Raw genomic sequence first — 19,613 nt, forward strand, 5'->3', positions numbered from 1 at the left:
ATTGGAAACATGTAAAAACTGTATTTAGGTAACTAAAGTGACCATTAATTCCAGGTAGCAGTTTTAAGTGCAAATATTTATGGTATAAAAGTTTCCTTTTCCATTTCCTTACCACACAGACATCTGCCTGTTTACAAGAACATGTAGGGCTAATTAACAGTTCAAGCTGGGACCGAAGTTTCTCATCATCACCCAAAACCTGATTGAATTTCTTCACAAAATCTTGTGCTTTCCCAGGATCTGGAAGGTTTTCTGTATGATTAAAAACAGTTCAATATGAGATAAATTTGCAACTTCAGCAGGCCAAGATTCACAGAAATACAGTTTCCAGGAATGCTGTAGTAGTTTATAGAATGTTTATAGAAAGCTATTAACACTTACTTGCTATGGTCATCAGCTTTCCAAACATGGCAGCACTGTTTGCTTCTGACTGAGGACAACAGCAAAAACAAACAAATCAGCAATATCTCCTTTATAAAATACACCTTTAAGCTGATCTGTTAGTTCTTCTGCAGCACTACTTTCTACTTATGAATCTTATGTTTTATGTTTTTGTTTTAAGAATAGATACTAGAATAGTGTAACTTTCATTAGCAGCTACTACACAGAGTGGCGAAAAAAATCTTCTTGTAACATCAAAGAACTGCAAAAATTCATTAATTCATGTAACAGGTCAAAATAATGAAAAAGACCCCAGTACTCCCCAGAACAGAAAATTCCCACAAGCCCACTCTCTCACCAAAACCTCAAAGCAATGCCCTTTTATTTCAAATTTCTACTAGTAGAATTCCAGAACAAAATTCCAGAACTTGTTTTTTCTAACCAATTAAGAAATCACTGCTTTATGTTACAACATATTCCATTTTCAAAATTTCTTAGAAAGTGAGAAAGAAAAAAAGTCTGTCAAAAGCGAACAAAAACCTTCGAAACTTTTCAAAGCTCTTGAGCAGTACTATGAAAAAATGATCAACAGAAGGAGGTCATATACCTTCAAGCATTACAAAAAGCAACTTTACTTCATGAGAATGGAATGTTGTCTACATACAGAAATCAACAAATAATGAAGTTACATTTTATCAATAATACAGTATTAAAACCCCCCAGTAAATCAGTCCCATAGATCCACTGGATAAAGCATAAATATTTTCAAAACCGTACAGTGGGCTGCTTATGCAAATCCAGCAATTCTCGTACATGACTCCTTAGCATGTTCTGGCACTTCCACATCTCATTCAGTGCTCTGCAAAAACGGGAAACAAGAAAAGAAAAGCTTCTTTATGACAAAAAAATGCTGGATGTTTTAAAAAACAAGATTGTTAATTTATTTATCTTAGAAGTGCAACACAACACCTATTAGGTACAATCAAAACCTACCAAATATTAAAAGTAAGTGGTGAAAACAAGGCGGAACTGATTTTCTCTTTTTACAGAGCATAATTTCTTATTCTTCTAGGAACAATTTAACATATGCAGGACACCTGTAGTATTTCTTACAACCACCCAAATAAAAACCAGTCCATCATCAACCAGAATTCAGTTACAGACACTTTCATCATGGTTCCTAATACAGAGCAAACTTAAAAGTCATCACTTGCACACTCTTAAGTCTGCATGAAAATGAATGGATAAACCCACTCTTCTCAAATATCATGGGATCCTCTTGTCTAATGGACATGTAGGGTTTGTATACAAATGGGAAATGTTTTCAAATACTATGCTACTTGCAAACAATGTTAAGCATCCATTAGCTGTATTTTTATTATATAATACAAGCAAGATAACAGAGATGTTAGAAAAGCTTAAGAAATCAAGTATTTGTTGAATAGAAACTATACGTACTTGACAGCATTTGGATCCAAGCTAGCATACAAATAGTACAAGCACTTCATTCGCTCTTCCGTTTCCAAGTTGTGTGGAACAAGATACTGAGCAAAGATTTTCTCTACCAGTAATCTGCAGGAAAAGAAGAAAAAATAGAAGAGAAATCACTACTGTACATGTCAAACAATACCTTCCAGGCAAGCTGAAAAAACAAGAAATAGTAGAAGTCATTAAAACCAGATTTTTCAACAAAGAAAGAAGACAAAAACTAGGGGCATTTTTCTCAGCTGTAAAGACTCCTTCCACTACTGATAGAAAGATTAGCAAGAACTGCTCCTTGAGAGCTTTTCCATGTTCTTTCACTTTCACCTCTAAGAGGGAGCAATCTGTCACCATCCAAATTCTCCTTGTCTTTAGGATCTGAGAATCTCCCTTTGTTTATTCTAATATATTGAAGAACACTGACAGTGAAAAGCTCAAATAAAGGAGAAAGAATACAAGAATATAACTCAAAGGGGAGGAAAAGTAAAAATCTGAAGAATCCTTGAAAGAATGGTTAAAATTGAACTACAGTACTTGAGAATCTACTCATTCTAATACAGAAACTAAAAATCAACACTAAAAAGGTGGAGATGAAGGAACACCACAACATATACAACTAAAGGGGCAAAAGGCAAACTGAGAACAAACCAATCCAGCAAAAACAATCTCCAATTATCTTTTTTAAATAACACATTTGAAGTTTTACATTAAATACCAACTTTGAACTATAAAATACAAGTGAGTAGTTCATCTAATTATAGCCCCCCCCAAAAAAGAACATTCAAATGTTAATTCAATTCATACAAATGAAAGCTGTGCACAATGTTCAGCAATACAATTTGATACTTATTGACAAATATTGTGTGTGTTTGAGTTTTAAAACCTTTTCACTATGTACCAGTCCACTGGTACTAGCAAGAACTCTGTGAGTGCCTTCTACAGAGACCACAGCAGCAAAGATCAAACACACCTTATTTCTGCTCACACAGCTTATTTTTGTTGAAAGAAAATTCCAAGAGACATGATGGCAAGACAGAGGAATAAAAGGATGACCTTGAGTATGGATACAACTATGTCAAGACAGCCCATTAGTATTAAAGAAAACTTGGCTTTGTCTCTTTAAATGTACACTTTCCTGCTATTGACTCCAAGAACTATATTGTTTGGGGAACAGGATCTCCAGAGCACAAAGGACTCCATCTGTTTAACACTCTAGGAGATGGGAAGCATCAGAGCTCTTACCAATTTATGAACATTGCTCTAGTCCATGTCTCTGTAGATACAAGTTCTAGAAAAGCATTCAATACAAATGGAATGACTGCATCATCCCTTCCCTGGTCCCTGCTGGTGAGGGTCAAGATTTACAAAATGGGAATAACGGCAAGACACACTTCTCTCCCGTGAAGAAAGTGACTGGCTAGCGTAACTATAGTTAGTAAGAGGGCACTGTTTCAGATGTGGTTGTTTCACTCCATTCCCTGTACATTTATTGTAAAACAAAGAAGCTCAGAGAATACAATGAGAGGCAGCTCTTATAGTCAGAAGTTTTCAGTCTTGAGCAGACGTGCAAATCAACAGCCAAGCAACAACAAAAACATTATAAAAGTGAGCAAGTTATCTATGTGTGGAAAAAAATCTGTTCTATTCCACTTCATGCCTGAACTCTGTGTGATATTGCACCATTATCTCCTGAAAGAAATAGTGTTATCCCATGCACCCTGAGGAAAATACTCCAAGGCCCAGAGCTGTCCACTGCTACTTTTTATCCTCTTTGCTGCATTACTGAAGGAAAATAGGCCAGAGCTGGCTAATTTTGGCCCATGCTTGCTTATGTGTTTAAAGGATTGAACAGATCTTTTATGTCTTAAAAGATCATAGCATTTCTACATCTCTTCAGGTGCTAAATCTCTAAAATCCTGACAAGTGCACAAACACATTCATCCCTCCGCTGAGATCAGGAAACCAACCCAATGGTGTCATTGAGCAAGAACTTAATTGTCAGCCTTGAAGACCAGTATAATTTGAATTAAAATTTAGAGTATCAAACTGACCTAGAACATTAAAAATCAAGCCACCAATCTTTCTGTGTGGACACAGAGAAAACAAACAGGATACAATCCATGCCTCCTCATGAAAAAGCTAGTTTCAATAGTGTAATCAGGCTTTCTGAAATCACATCAGAGTAAGAAACTCAGCTTTGATGACACACTCTTCCCTCAAAATTCCCTGCCTCATTTCCATCTGCCCATCCAAGTGTTCTGCTTTTGATTGAACAGAAATACAGAAAACATCTGCCCCATTCACTACACAACTGATTCATTCTCTGTCCACTATCAAACCTGTGCACTGAAAACAAAATGTAAACATGGTAGAAAAACCAGAAACTTCTCAATGCAAGCTAAAGTATATTTTCACATATATGCTGAATTAGCTTTGTATAAACCATGTGAAGACTTCCTGATTTTCAAAAAAGGTGCCAACTAAACAAATATGCAACTATGGCCCACTTACAACCAGCCAGATAAACAAAGCAAGAGCCTTCACCGCAGCAGTGCTTAAAAATTTAGTATCATAACTGGCAACTGAAGGAGGCTATTGGCCCATTCAGACTAGTCACCAAGGTAACAAAACATTCTGAAGTACCAGGCTGCAAAAGCAAGGCGCTAATAAACAGTGTAAAGAATTTTCTGAGTCCACCATACTAAAAATCTAGGCTGAAATTCTGCCTTTGTGTGGTATCACAGCTTCTCTCTTCCTGAAAAACTATTAATAATCTTCCAAAACCTTGGCCAAAATACTTTTTTTGACACCAAAATAGTATTTCAAAAAATCAAAGGGACTGAGTGACAAAACACAGACAAATCAAATGTGAAAGCACCTCTGATGTTTCCTCAGCTTTTGGTCTACCTAAAGGTCCATATACCAAAAGGAGAGATATGTGCATGTACTGTGGTGTGGACACACATAACACTCACAGAGGATGGATTTTAACAGCATGTGTTTCTTACACAGCAGTTAGTTAATGAAAATCATAGCTCTAGTTCCATCGGTATATAAAAATTAATCCATGAACAGATAATGAAACAATTTTGAATATGTGCATACATATCTTAATGATTAATTAAATACATCATACATCAACCCATAAACGCAGAATATAACACCTTTCACAGAATAAGAACATATTTTCAGACTATCTCTTATCACTATACAATTAAAATTAGGAAGACTTAGATTGACTCACTTGTCATCAATGCTATTTTGATAATATATGTGCAAAAGTTTATCCTTTATCCAGCTCACTTTCTCTGCAGCATCTTTTCCAGCCTCAGCATGAAGACAGTACTTCTTGTACAGCTGGGCAAGACCCATCATAGCTTCTTTTCTTACTCGCCACTTGAGAGGGGAGAAATTAAAAGAAGTTGAGGAATTGGTTTTGGTAAACAAACAAACAAACAAATAAATAAACCATACAGAATACAGTAAAGATGTAGAAGCATGAAAGACAAAATAGCCACTTTCTGATCTCCTATACTTAGACACTTCAAAAGCTGAAAAACGCTGTTTGAAGCCTGTAGATGAAAATTTGCAAAGCCTGTGTAAGGGTTTTTTTGCCAGTACTATGCTGATTAAATACTGTCAGTACCCAGGACTTCAGTACTTCTCTGTGCTGAGCATAAAAAATCTGGGACCTAGCCAGCAGAAAAGAACTTAAGTACAGCTTAACATGCATGCCTGAATAAGTGTCTTACTGAGTCAGGATTTGGAAGGCTTATCTATTCAGAGACAGGCACCAGGTAAGTGGCAGACTTCTTTCTTCCCACTGCCTTACACCATCTCATAGCACCCTTGCCTAGACACAGGAGATCTGGAACCTAGGCCAAGCCAAACCTGCCAGGCTTGAGCTCTGAGGCTACCTTCCAGGACAGTGGGAGAGGCGCATTTTGCTGAAGCCTTGAAGCAATTGCTCTAAGACTGGAGGGATTGAGGGAAAACCCCCCAGAGTACAACTGCTACAGGAGGAGTTCATGGGTTCTCCATCTTGCTTTTGGTGGTCATACTTTATCCTCTCAAATAAATAACAAATATCCCATTATTAAACAATTTAACAGACAAGACCCATAAGCCATCCTGTGATGATTCGTGTGAGGAATCATACCAAAACTGACTTCAGGATTAATTTAGGCAGCATAGTGTCTCATGCTGAATGATTTACACAGTAAACCTCAGAAGACACTTGTTTTCCCACATCATTTAGAAGAAATGCATTAAATTTGAACTGAAAGAGATAATTTATTCCAGAACACACTAGGTATCACTTTTGGCCTTGAACTCCCAAGGACTAACAATGCTCAGATCATTTCAGCCTATGAAGCACAAATGTAGATACTATTATTCATACTGTAACTTCCTCAATCTTGTTAAACTGAAGGCTTGACTCAATACCACTGAGGTACTGCACATTTAATTTCTTAATAGTTTTACTGAATTTTTTCCCTTTCTTGAAGGGCAAAGAAAAGACAAATTTTCAAGATAATATGGCTCATGTCACCACAAGACACCAATAGCTGTTGGAGTAGGTTATAACAATAAGATGGAAAGAATAAACTTGTATTTTGTTACTTGTTGTATTTCTTAAGTGACAGATGAGTCAATATAGTAATGACTTTGCTAGAACATAATACAGTAATAGCTATAAATAGATGTTATTATTTAACTTTTCCGCAGGAATTTGTTCACTCCTGTTACATTTTAACGCACATTTTAAAGAAAATAAAGGCCTGAAAGGGAAACATTTTCAGAAAAGTAGTAATATTTTTCTGTGTTCAGATATACCCTTCCAATGCAGGTGATAGCTTCATCAGATCTCCTATATGAGACAGGAATGATGGATGGCAAAACTCGTCAGAAGAAAACAAAAAATGATTTCTAGAAATGATTCCAGAAAATTTAAGCGTAAAATGTGGGAGTAACAAGGAGTTACAAAAGAAAGGAGGTTTGGATTGCAAATAGAATTCTGATTAGTGAAATAGCTGTAGAGTAGATCTCAGAGCACACAGAAAGCCAGTTGCAGCGGACCAAACCACTTAGAGAATGTTTTGAACACCATGAAAGCAAGTCATTGAAGAGGAGATGCATGTAGGGAGGAAAAAAAAGAGTAAAACACTTTTGAGAATTGAAGCTGAAACAGCAAATAAACATAAAGAGGAATGTAATAATCAGTTTCAAAGGCAGCATACATAAACACAGCTAACAGAATTACTACCCTGATTCAATTAACAGAAGAACTTGGATAACCTTAGCTTCCTTGGTTGACCAACGTAATTAAATTCCTCCACTGATGACTGTTGGGCTGAGTTTTGAAAAAAAAATTGCTATTGAAAATTCAAAACAATCCTTTACCCATTAGAATAACTTTAATAAACACCTTACAATAGTGCTCCTTTATCTGGAAAAAAAGCCACAATGGTTTTCAGTACAGTTCAAACTAACACATATGCAGAAAAATGCATAAGGAGGAACCAAAAATGGGTATATGATTCTATGGCTCCTCTATGGCTTTTGACTTCAAGCTGATGATGTGCAAGTCAGTTCTTATGAAGGGCCTGAGTCTCTACTCCATAAAGACTGTTGGGAGAAATGCCAACAAAGCTGTCAAAACTCTCTTAACTTCTCAGGTTCTTATGATTATTCCAGTATTATGGACAAGAGTATTTTTGTTATTTGTTTTTAAAATGTCTCCTAATTATTCTGAAAAGTGAAGATGCTGGAAAGACCTTTGAAACAGCGTTCCAAACGAGCTTTCCTAAGAACAATTATTACCAAAGACAAGATTTCAGTTTTTGGGGAGCATGTTACCAGAGTTACTTTTCCATGTGGAGCAATAAAAATGGATTTGAAAACTACCAGTGGAAGTGGGGTTTGTTCATTTGTTTTAAAACTTGTTGCTGTTTTTTAAATAGCTACAATCATAATGCAAATGTCTATATATATATATCAAATCAGCTAAGGACATTCCTTTAAAAAATTAAGTAGTGTCTTTTAGCCAGAAACTTTCACTCTAGAAAGTGTTTAGACTATCTTTACCAATACTGTGTCAATTAGAATATGGTCAGGAGAAAAAAACCAGATCACTTAAATGGTGATCCAGTTAGCATGATTTAATTTTTTTCCCAGCTTTATAAAGATAAGAGGCAGAACTGAAATGACAGGTTAGCACTTTACTTCAGCCTGTTGGATAAGCATTCTTTCCATAGTAATAGCAATACTCATTTGAGAGATGACTGCAGACCTAAAAAGATGAAGTCAAACTGATGAACCATCATCTAGGAGTTTGCAGTAGAGGTGTCCAACAGATACCCAGCTACAAAGGGTAAATGCAGCCAGCAAAATACAGAGCTCTTTTAAAGAAAAGGATTAAAATAGGTATAGTGCACTCAGCCTGGAATTGAGAAAATCCTACATAGAAAACAAAGATAGTTACATGGACATTATCAATGCTCCTCTCCCAAACTGGAGAGAAATCTTAAAAATTATTTTTAAAAAACAGATGAAAGTTTACAAATCTTGATCCTTGATCTTCATTCTACAGCAATAACTATATTTACCAACACACCCTATATTGCTAAGGTCTACTTCAAATGCTAAGTATTTGTTGTAGTAATTTCTAGTCAGTGCTTAATTTTATTTTCCCCTCAGGATATACCTTCATTAAAGCTCTCTCCAGAGATTTTTATAAGAGAAACATCATGTACAGACAAAATTATTCTTCACTGATCACCTGAAAAAGCACCTAACCTTGAAACACAACATATCAAACCTACAACTGGTGTGAAATTACTTAGTCTAACACATGAGGAACGTTACATGCCACAACACTGATTTAAAGCCCCACAAAAAAAGACCTAGCTCTGTAGAAATCAGTACTACAGCTGTGCAGTAATAGCTGACTGCCTCTCACTGACAGCAACATGCTAAAGGAAAACAGAGAGACACTGGTGAAGACACAGTCATCCCCTTCTCACTAGGGGGTAAGTCCCAGGGCAAAGTGGTGGCTATATAAAAAGTTTTTAGATCTCATAAACGAACTTTTGGACATGTTTAGTGGCTGAAAAAGAAGGAAGGTGATCTTGATCACTTCTGAGAAACATGCAATGTCAAGCTGCAAGTATAGCTAATTGAAGAGCTGCTTTATAATAGTGAACATACTCAAAATCACTATTTCTCTGTCTAAAGATGACATTCTTGTCAAAATCAATTACAGTAACATTCTCACTTAAGAGGAGAACAAAAAAAAGTGAAATTAGAAAAAACAGCTAGAATGACATAGGGGGTATCCTTTCTATAGCCTATCAAAAAATGACAATAATAAGGAAAAAAAATCAACATAGCTACATTGCAAAGAGAATGTAAACAGGAAACAGTACAAACTCCAGCAAATTGAAAGTAAAGCCTTGATGAAGCATGGGCAATAGTTTTAAAATGAAGTTATTAAAAGCATACTAACTAAACATCACCACCAAAGATTGCAGAAGCAGAAAGGCTTCCAGATCCTTTCTGTATGGCAGAGAGACAAACAGATTTATTCCAGGAGAGGTCTGAAGAGGTTTCTTAAAGTATCATTAAGAGACATTTTAAGAAAATTAATAAAGTAAGCAGGAAGAAAATCATCAAGATTTTGTAATCTTAATTACAAAAGGTGGTAACCCATCTCTGACTTTTACAAGAATTATATACCAAATACTAATTATTCTATTATTGCAATCTGTCCATAAGCAGATTGAAGACAGCAAATGTGAAAGAAACCAAAGAGTGTGAAGAGGAACAATGTGCCTCTCAAAAGAACATCTGATTTGGAATGGGCAAACAGGCTGAAATAGAACAGTAACGACAAAAAAGAGCTGACACTACTGAAAAAGAAGTCACAGAAATGTGTCTATGAACTTTACATAATGGGAAGTTTTATCTAAGAAAAAATAACTTTTAGCAGATCCAGAAGTCCATCAGTAAAATGCATTTGGATCCCAAAAAATTTCCAACAAAGCCTCGTACCAGAAGGCCTTAAAATAAAAATTCTGTTTTGAATTAATTATCAACTAAAACATAGGGGGAAATAGCTGGAAATAAATGACTGATTTTCACAATGAAGGGAACAAAATAAACCTGTAGATGAAGTAATAAAGAAATCTCTGACATTTAATATATCAAAACTTACTTTCTTACAAAATGAACTGAACAGTGTGTGTAAAATTTACTGAGGTAGTCAGATGTAACATAATTAAGAATTGCAGAAAAATGTCATGCTACTGAATTGTTACGGTATGAAATGGAAGAAATTCAGATTAAGGATAGGTTTTCCCATCAGCATTAACTCTGCATGTACAGTATCTGGCAGTATACCACCTGAAGTTATTAAAGAAAAACACTGACGTTAACATGAATGTTTTCCAAATCTGTCAGCTCAATGCTCAGAAATAGCAGAAGAGACAGACGGAACGTTTCAGAATAAGAAAAAAAATTATCATCAAGTAAGTAACACGGTGCAAACTCTGAATGCCATTCAAAATCAAATATTCTGGTGAGTAGCACGTTGCTCCCAAGTCTGGTCACCTTAGTTCCAACATGACAGAGAACATCCAGACAAGAATGATCAGCAGTATGTAACAATCAATTTGTGTGGAAGTTAATCAGGTGATTCTTTAGAATAGAAAAGAAAGACTTAGAGAAGACATGGTATTCATATTTATTAAATATAAATGACTCAAAGAATCTTCATTGTTCTATGTAATCCAAGATCTATGAGATACCAAATCAAATGATCAGACAAGTTAAAAGCAAACAAGTGAAGTTATTTTTCCCAAACAGGCATTAAACTTTAATTTACAGATGCATATGCCATGGAGGCTTAGAAAGTACAAATAAATTCAAGAAAGAACTTGATAAATACATGGAATAAAGTTCTGTTGAAAGTTATGAGCATGGGCCAGCAGACTTAAGAAATCCTTAAATCACAACTTGTTGGATTTGTGATTTAAGGATTTAAGCCTTAAGTCACAAATCCAAAGCTGCTGACTGTGAGAACTATAATGGGTTATAGTGACCTTTGGCTTAAACATGCAAGACCGTTCTTATGTTCTTACAATGTAACTGTGTTTATCACAAGTCAATGACCCTATTTGCTTGACAACACTTGATTGATGCCACCACAATATGGAATTTTTATTAAGATGTTCTTGTAAGAAAATATTTTTTTTCCATGAGTATTCCTGTTAATAGTCAACTCTGAAGATTCTCTGATTCCGTGGCTTCAGTTTTTTTTTATTTTACTTTTAGTGAAGTATATTAGAAGCAGGTCATTGCTGAAAACACACTATTAACACACTTACCCGTTTGTCCAGCGTTCTTTCCCTCACAAAGCCAAGCAGCTGGTCATTGACCAAAGAGAGATCTCTCTTGCCCGCAGTGATAATTGTAACAATAACATCATGTCGAATGGCTTCTTCTGGGTCGTGTGATCTAACCTTCAAATATTCTGTCATGAGCAGAAACAATGAGAAGCTTGGCTTTTTTATGTAGGTGTGATGTATTCTGATTTATTACTAATGTTTAATCAATTAAATGTCTCATATATCACAACCATGTAATCTATTAAATATAGAGCCACCGACAGGAAACATCTGTTCCAATGTTTTCTATGTTAAAGTTTTATAAAACAATTAGGTAACTGTAAATATCAGAAGAATATAGGAGTGATAACTTTTATGATAACATCATTTGCAAGAAGCAATAAAATGAAATAAAGTTGACTAGAATATATTGTAAGTAAAGGGGAGGTGAGGGAATAAGAAGAAACAAAAAGAAGAAACTCTCATTCCTTAAGAGTGAAAAACGTGAATAATAAATCAGAAGTACTGACAAATGTTGTACAATAGCTTGCATCAAAAAACAACAGTATTTTCAGTTAAGTCTGAAAATCTTCTCATAGTTAATGTGATACTGTAGAGGAAGAAGAAACTTCATAGTTTAGATCAGCAAAAAGGCCTTTTTTGCGTTCAGTGGAACAGAGTAGTGGGGAACTCAGTGACTAGTTTTGAAAATAAGCCAGGGTGTCAAACCAATATTTGCTTTGCCTTACCCACAGTTTCTTTAGAACTTGAAATTACTTTAAAATTCATTCTGCAATGGGTAGCTTCTTCACTACTCATTCTTAAAAAGTCCACACAAAACCACACACTCCTCCTCTTTCTAATTACTAGCACTCATTTTCAACAGAAATCAATTACTCAGCAAATACCTCTTCCATCCCCCCTTATCAAGCATTGGACTTGGTGCATTTCAGAACTACACTGCTATGCACAAAAATAGTTACACAGCCCCTTGCTCATTTTGTAGATTATTCTAAACCCCTGTATGAGCATCTCACCAGTGAGGTCTTTTGCTAAGTCTGGATGGTTCATTAAACAATGACTGGCGAATTTCACACTCTCTAATCTCACAGGGACATGGATATCATTGAACCTAGAGGGATAGAAGATAATGAATGTTAATTTTTAATTAGCTTTGCAAATCAGTATTATTCTCTATGTAGTAACATGTGTTGATAGTACGTTCTATTAACTATTAGAATACTTTTATACGGCAAAATATAAATGTTTTGAATTTATCTCAATAATGTACCTCATACAAATCCTTGTTATTTCTTGTGAAATTCAGTCAGGACTAAAATTAAAGAATGAATATGGTGTATGTAGATAAAATGTTGATCCAATGGATTTTGCCCACTGACTTCTGAACACAGGTCTCCATACAATGTCGATTGTGTGTGTGCACGTACACACACGCACACACAAAATTACACAAATGTAAACGGGCATCACCAGGAACCATTTGAAAATGTTCTCTTTTTAAAAGATTATGAACTTCTACAATTATGTAAAAGAAAGTATCTCTTCATTCGGAAAGGTAAATGCCAAGCAAAACAGAGCTGCAGATACAGCTGAACAGTATGAAATTTCAGACAGTGCTGGCATAGCTATTGTGTAAATTCTGCTATGCATACAATGTGCTGTCTGTCTAACTTATATAGCCATAGCTGATAGCAATATAGCAGCAGTCTTTCAGGGTTCTTCCTTCTAAAATACAACTGTATGCAGTTTTCTGCTTTGACGATTCAATAAGGAACTCGTTCAAATATAAACAGTTACATCCTCTAGAAAGAAAATAAAAAATGCAATACTGTAAGAAAACAGAAAAAAGAACATCAAAAAAGAACAGAAATTCAGAACTCTATCCCATTCCTCTTACCGCCCAAGAAAGCACTGCCAAAGAGGTCGATTTTGTGTGGCCAGATCAGAATCTTTGGAGCCAAAGAGTTTAGCCAGAAGTCGAACAACAGCCAAACGTTCTTCTCCATCATTGCTCTAAAAATCAAAACATGAAAAAGGAACAGTAAATTATCTGTAATATCTTAGTCATAATTTTATTTCTGTTTTTTTTAACCATTAGATTAAAAACTGAGTTTGAAAGTATTTCTGATAATCCTTGTTCTCTTTAATTATCTTATAGGATTCATACAAGACAAAATATACAAATATACCTATTAAGCTAATGCATTACAGACACTGAATAGATGGCTGTACTATTAAGGAACCTTCTTTTCAGCAATAAAAACCCATATACAGTACTCTAATATACATCTGACAAAATAAACAATTAATGATTTATTTTAAAACATTTTTAAGACTATTTTATGTGTGTGGAAAAGACACCAATTAAGATGTTGTAAACACATATGCACTAATGAAAGCCACATGTAATTTCACCAGATACCTATCTCTTGGTTACTTTTGTTTGTTGCAACCATAGCCTACATGTATATCCACACATGCAAAATTATTTCTCTTGTCCACTTACAATCTCAGAAAAGACAAACGGCTTTTTAATTAAAACCCCCACAGACTTCTAAAACAGGATAAATTAACTGTTTTCAAAGATTCAAATCAGTCAAGCTAACTTATTAGCTGACAATAACAAATCTGATAAAATATTAGGAAATACTTCCCTTATTATTAAAGCATTATTTTACAAAAGAAAATTCTGCAAATCAATACTGAAGCTAACACATTTGCATTTCATAAGATAAGCCAACCACAGCCTAATTACTTTATAAATTTTGAGTGCAATCCAAAGATTAAGTACATAAAGCTTTTGCATTAGACTGCATTAATTTATCATTATAATGATTATATATATTTGGTGTGCATAATACATGTTTGCATGCACAATAAGCACATAATTGCATACTAATTTCCAATATCCTTTCTTTAATGTTATATTTACCTTCAAAATAAAGCAATAAATACAGAATTTCTATTCCCCTAGTAGAACACTTATTAAATCTACAGTTCTGCACTCTTAATAAAAACAAAAATTTTTAACAAAACATTTAACAAAAATTTTATTGACTGTCCAAAGCTACAGTGTAACCCACCTTCAGCTTGAATTCCAGCTGTGGCATGACAGACAGCAGTAAGTGAGGATCTATGGCAAAAAGCTCTTGTATCAAGTCAAACACATGTTCTGATAAGTCACTTACTGAAGACTTTCCCAGTACCAGAACCTGGTTAAAAAACTAAAATACAAAAAAAATTATGTAATATATTTTCCTTCATTAATGCAAACATTATTTTAAAAAATTCTTTTAATGTAGTATCATTTACGGTTTTATACTTATAGAAGGCATTCAAAGCACAATTTCTTCACTACATCAAAGCATTTCACCCTTACAATTTTGGCTCAAGCAAATTAAAAACATCCTTCCCAGTTCAGTTTTATTAACTCTATCAAGAGAGTTTAATACATGACAATTTGATAATTTCAAATCTCAGTAACTATCTCCCAAGCAAAATTAACAAGTAATAAAAAATTGTTAACTTAAAATGCATATTCATCCAGTAGAACACTGAACAAAAAAAACCCCAGTGCTTTTAAAAATTTTTCTTATAATTGAAACCCAATCCAACTGAAGATCATCAAATACTGAAAATAAAGGTTCTCTGCTTCAAATCCATTTTAAAGAATGTCAGATGTCTTTATATTATGTCTTGCAATATTTGATGGCTAATGTATCAAGGTCATTAGTGATCTAACAGAAACAAACCAAAGTAGCCTAAATTATGAATTATTTATTTTTGGATTTATATAAAGTATATTAAAATTTAATACTTCCTATTAGATATTGGGGATTAATATTATCTAAGCAGTGCAAATGCAATAGCAAAAAAAGCTACAACACACTTGAAAAAGAAAGTAAGGAGAATAATATTAACTCAACTCAAAGGTTACTTTATGTACTATCCTGTTTTCACATATGACTAATTACGAAGCTAAAATAAAACGGGAATGTGGTAACTTAGTCAGACTCCTTGAGCTTTTAAATACTTATTGATTAATCTTTTATGAATCTGCCTAATTCCATTTTAAATTACTCTGAATTTTATTAATTCTATTGGCTTCAGCACCAAGGAAAGGCAACAGAATGGATCAGAACACATTCATCAAAGACTGCAGTAGCTGTATTAATGTGCAGAACATACAACACTTACATTCAACAAGAAGGAATTGTAATTTGAAGGAAGCCTTTTAAAAAGCATAGTTCTTTTACTCTTTATGACTACAAGTCATAGCAAGTTTAGGAGGGGAAAGAAAATCTAGCAAAGAGCCGGTAGGTTGCAATGCTTCATCCTAAAGCTTGGTATGAAATAAGGCTGCCTGGTTGCTGGACATATGAACTATTCATAATTCCTTTTGTTGTAACAGAACTTTTAGTGGTCAGCTATTTTCACAGCCTAGATTTAGGCTTAACATTAGAATGAGATAGATAAAAATTAATTTCCTCTTCACTTATTTGAAATACTCCACACACTTTACAACCAAGCCAACAACATCCTATTTGGAAAACTGTAGTAGCTTCTATAAACAATATTTAAAAGAACAAAAATGCCCATAACAGGAACACATTACTTGCAGGTAACAGGGATTAATTTACATACATTGGCAATACATGGTTCAATGGTCTGGACGGTCCTTTTCAACAGGACTTTTGCAAGATCAAACGCTTGTTTGTTAAGGTTCTGAAATAAAGAAAATATAATACAATTTTACAGAGTTTTCACACACAATAACAGATTTTGAAGAAACATTATCATTCCTGAATACTCTGAAAATTAACGTGCACCAAATCTGGCACTGAAAAATGAATGAATTTAAATTAATATTTAATTGTGGTTTTGTCTGCCTCTCACATACTCACTAAAGATACACTCTGTAGCAAGTTCAGCCTTGTCTGGAGAGTAAAACTGTGCACTGACTTCTCCACAGACTGTATCATATGCTCTGAGATAGCCCACAATGAGACTACACAAAGCACCTACACTTGGGCAGAGTTAGCAGTTAACTTTCCAAGTAAGCATTCGATTATAACATGACAAATCTGAACACTAATATATAGCTCTTGAGGAAGAAAAAGAATGTAACTGCATATCTGAAAAATTTTTCTGTCCAAGTCTGTAAAATCCCATATGCAGTATCTCATATCATCTAAGGATTAATGCAGCTTGGATGGGAAAAACGATATGGATGAGCTGATTGCCCTGAAAACTACAAATCACTGCAGACAAAATGCAGGTAAAGCCTAGGGATGACCGATTCTTGGAAATATGGTATTTGGCAAATCTACACTGAAAACAACTCTCTCATCTTCTTTTAATTAATGAGATGACAAAGACAGTTCATCAACAGATAGTAAAGAGAATCAAGGTGGCCAAAGGCTCAACAAATATTTCCTCAGTCACCAAAGCACTAAACTGATGTCTCGTTATAGAAGACAGACATATTTGTATGAATTCTCCTCAAAAAATATCCCAATACCTTCTTCCCAAACCCAGCCACGATTAAAACCTTGTTGACTGGTATGCAAGTATTAAACTAAAGGACTGTGAATCTCAAATTTTAAAATACATTTTCTATGGAACTTCAATACGGATTCTTCCACACAACCAAACCAACAACCCAAATACACACACAAACGCAGAACACCACAGTACCGAACAACTAAACACCAGAACACCATTACAGAAAAGTAGTATGTAACTTAATAAAACAAATCAACTTCTTCAACTATTAGGAGAAAAGAAACCCTGTCTGGATAACCCATGCTGCAGAACATGCAGAAGAAAATACAGATTTTTAACACATGAAAATGTTTTAAAGGAATATCTTAAGTAAGACTGGGAAGAAAAATATTCACTGAATAGCACTACTTTTAAAGTTAATATAAAGAACTACAGTTTGAGGTCACAGGTCAAAATGTGAGTGAAATGTGACATGCTACTGCTACTGAAAACCTGAATTTACTAGATGAGTCACATTAGCACCCACAGAGAACAATGTACACCACACCATCACTTTACTAAGAACGGATGTACAAATTAATATAATCTAGATTCAGAGGTAGACTGTATATCATGTCTAATTTAAAAAACACCACCTCAGACTGCATTATCCAAACCACAGTATTTCAGCTTCTTTACAAGGACAAACTTCCATCTAGTCTTGCCAGACTGGTATTTTTCTTATGTCATAGCAAGGAATGACTGGTAATTTGACTGCTCTGCACAGACCTAGAAGTATTGCTATTGCATGCATTCTACAAGAAAATCAACTGTGCTCTTAAGGCTACAGTGCTTCTGATTTACATATCTAAAGGCAAGCAATATAATCACAGAATTTTCTTGCAGATCTGCTCATGAAAGGAGAACATAGTTACAATAGTCAAACTCCCATAGGCAGATCAGACAGAAGAACTTTCTGGTTGTTTTTTCCTTTTTTTGAACTACCATGGTAAAGCAGTCATTTAAGTGCTGTTGTTACAGTGAACAAAGAAAGTAACACAGACTGACATACTGACCAAATTACAATACTGAGCACTGCCTACAGGACATTTTTTGCTCAGTCATGACCAAGAGCTAGTAAGAATGGCACCAATCCTGTAAGTGACACTAAATATGCATTACAACCCAATATTTACACCACGTTTGTCTCCCTCTCTATCAGAGCCTCGCTTGAGAATTTTCTTCATTAGGCAAAACTATAACAACGTTAATGTTAAAGGATCATGTTCACTTTCACTTTGTCTAAATCAAGTAGTCACAACACAATGTTAAGTAGCACAAGGTTTTACTGGGCCTTTGTACCCTCAGAGCAATGCCCATCATTGTCAACAGCATCACCTCAGATCACCACCCTCTACTTCCACTCCCTGTATCTACTTGCCTCTAATTTATTAGAAGCAACTTACAAAGAACAGTGTATTTTCACAAGGACTCTTGTTACAAGACGCTCTCTGTGTCAGCAGTTTCAGTAAGACACTCTCATTGCTGTCAATAAAAATCATTTGATAGAATGCCATTCCTGTCTCATGATTATGACAGAAGGATTGCAAACTCATCTCAGGCAATAGATACTTTTATAAGCTTGATGAGCATTCACAGGTAAATGACAATGGCCATACTAATACTGATTTAATTATCTAGTCATGGATGGACATGCCTTAATTTTTGTAATTATTTTAAAAATTATATTTAAATTAACAAATCAGCAAACAGAAACATATGCTTGGTAATCAGAGTGCCATTCATCTCCTCTTACTAATAACTGAAACTTACAGTACTCTATACTACTTTTGATAAGTACAAGTGTTTTAGCAAGGGAATTTTCTTGGTTAGTGTAAGGCATCACCATCATCAGCCTGCACCTCATTTTCCTTTATTTTACAGCTAAAGGAGTTGTGTTTATTCCCTTTTTAACTTTATTAAGGCATTACAGTGAAGGTACTTTAAAAGCTCAAGTGCAGTCCCAGTGATCCCCTCTTCAAGGAACATACAATTCCTCTAGGAAGGGGAGTGTTCTGTGTCACTTTGTTCCTTATAAGTGAATTAAATGAAGAAAGACAATGGAAGGGGTGGGAAGCACAATTAGGAAGGTGCAGTGAAATCTGACTGGCAAGCTGGGGAGAACAGAAAGACACCACAGAAATCTTGGGAATATCTTTCCCCTGCCCTCCTTCTTTTAAATTAAAAAATATTTAATATCTTCTCTATTAAAAAAACCCCAACATATCCAAAAAGTGAAACAACCAACTACCAACAATCCTCAAGATACGATGTTTTCCTATTATATTTGCTTGAAAACACTTTACTTATGTTTCAGTGAGGTGGCACAATCTCTCTGTAACAAATAATCTAGACACAGCTAATCAACAGTACCAGGTAATCCCCAAATGAATGTGAGAAAATAAAACAGTCACAATAGCTAAAGTGTATAAAGAGATAAACAACATGCAGAAGGCAATAAGTATACTGTTATAATAACAATAATTCTATGATAACATTTTACTTGGCAGACCTTGTGTGCAGGAATGAGGTTAATCAAAATTGAGTCCAGCAGCTCCTGAGTTACTCCATCGCCTTCCATGATGATAGAACTCATCAAATCCAGCATATGCATTTGTACCTTCTGGTTGTGGCTATTACTAAGATCATAAAGAATATTTTCAATATTAAATTCTCAGACTCGGACAAATACTAACAGAACAATCAAGAAACAGCATCAAATGTTGTCCAGTTTGCTCTCTCTCACACTCCCCACATCTCGAAACTATTTTATGTGCCTTTCTTCTCTTATAGAAAGGT

General features: G+C 34.8%; 1 protein-coding gene across 2 annotated transcripts in view; it reads right to left on the reverse strand.

Annotated features, from left to right (window-relative positions):
- The window catches only part of PDS5A (PDS5 cohesin associated factor A), a 76,244-nt gene that overhangs the window by 25,790 nt on the left and 30,841 nt on the right, over positions 1-19,613 (reverse strand). For both annotated transcript variants that reach the window (XM_030946777.1, XM_030946776.1), the window contains exons 6-16: positions 19,327-19,453; positions 15,915-15,995; positions 14,354-14,494; positions 13,168-13,283; positions 12,287-12,381; positions 11,250-11,395; positions 5,108-5,259; positions 1,840-1,953; positions 1,159-1,240; positions 382-430; positions 113-252 (exon numbers count right to left, since the gene is read on the reverse strand). In XM_030946777.1, the coding sequence (XP_030802637.1) occupies positions 113-252; positions 382-430; positions 1,159-1,240; positions 1,840-1,953; positions 5,108-5,259; positions 11,250-11,395; positions 12,287-12,381; positions 13,168-13,283; positions 14,354-14,494; positions 15,915-15,995; positions 19,327-19,453 (1,243 nt within the window). The remainder of the gene's footprint in view (positions 1-112; positions 253-381; positions 431-1,158; positions 1,241-1,839; positions 1,954-5,107; positions 5,260-11,249; positions 11,396-12,286; positions 12,382-13,167; positions 13,284-14,353; positions 14,495-15,914; positions 15,996-19,326; positions 19,454-19,613) is intronic.

The sequence above is a fragment of the Camarhynchus parvulus genome, chromosome 4 (assembly GCF_901933205.1).
Source record: "Camarhynchus parvulus chromosome 4, STF_HiC, whole genome shotgun sequence".
NCBI classification, from domain to species: Eukaryota; Metazoa; Chordata; class Aves; order Passeriformes; family Thraupidae; genus Camarhynchus; species Camarhynchus parvulus.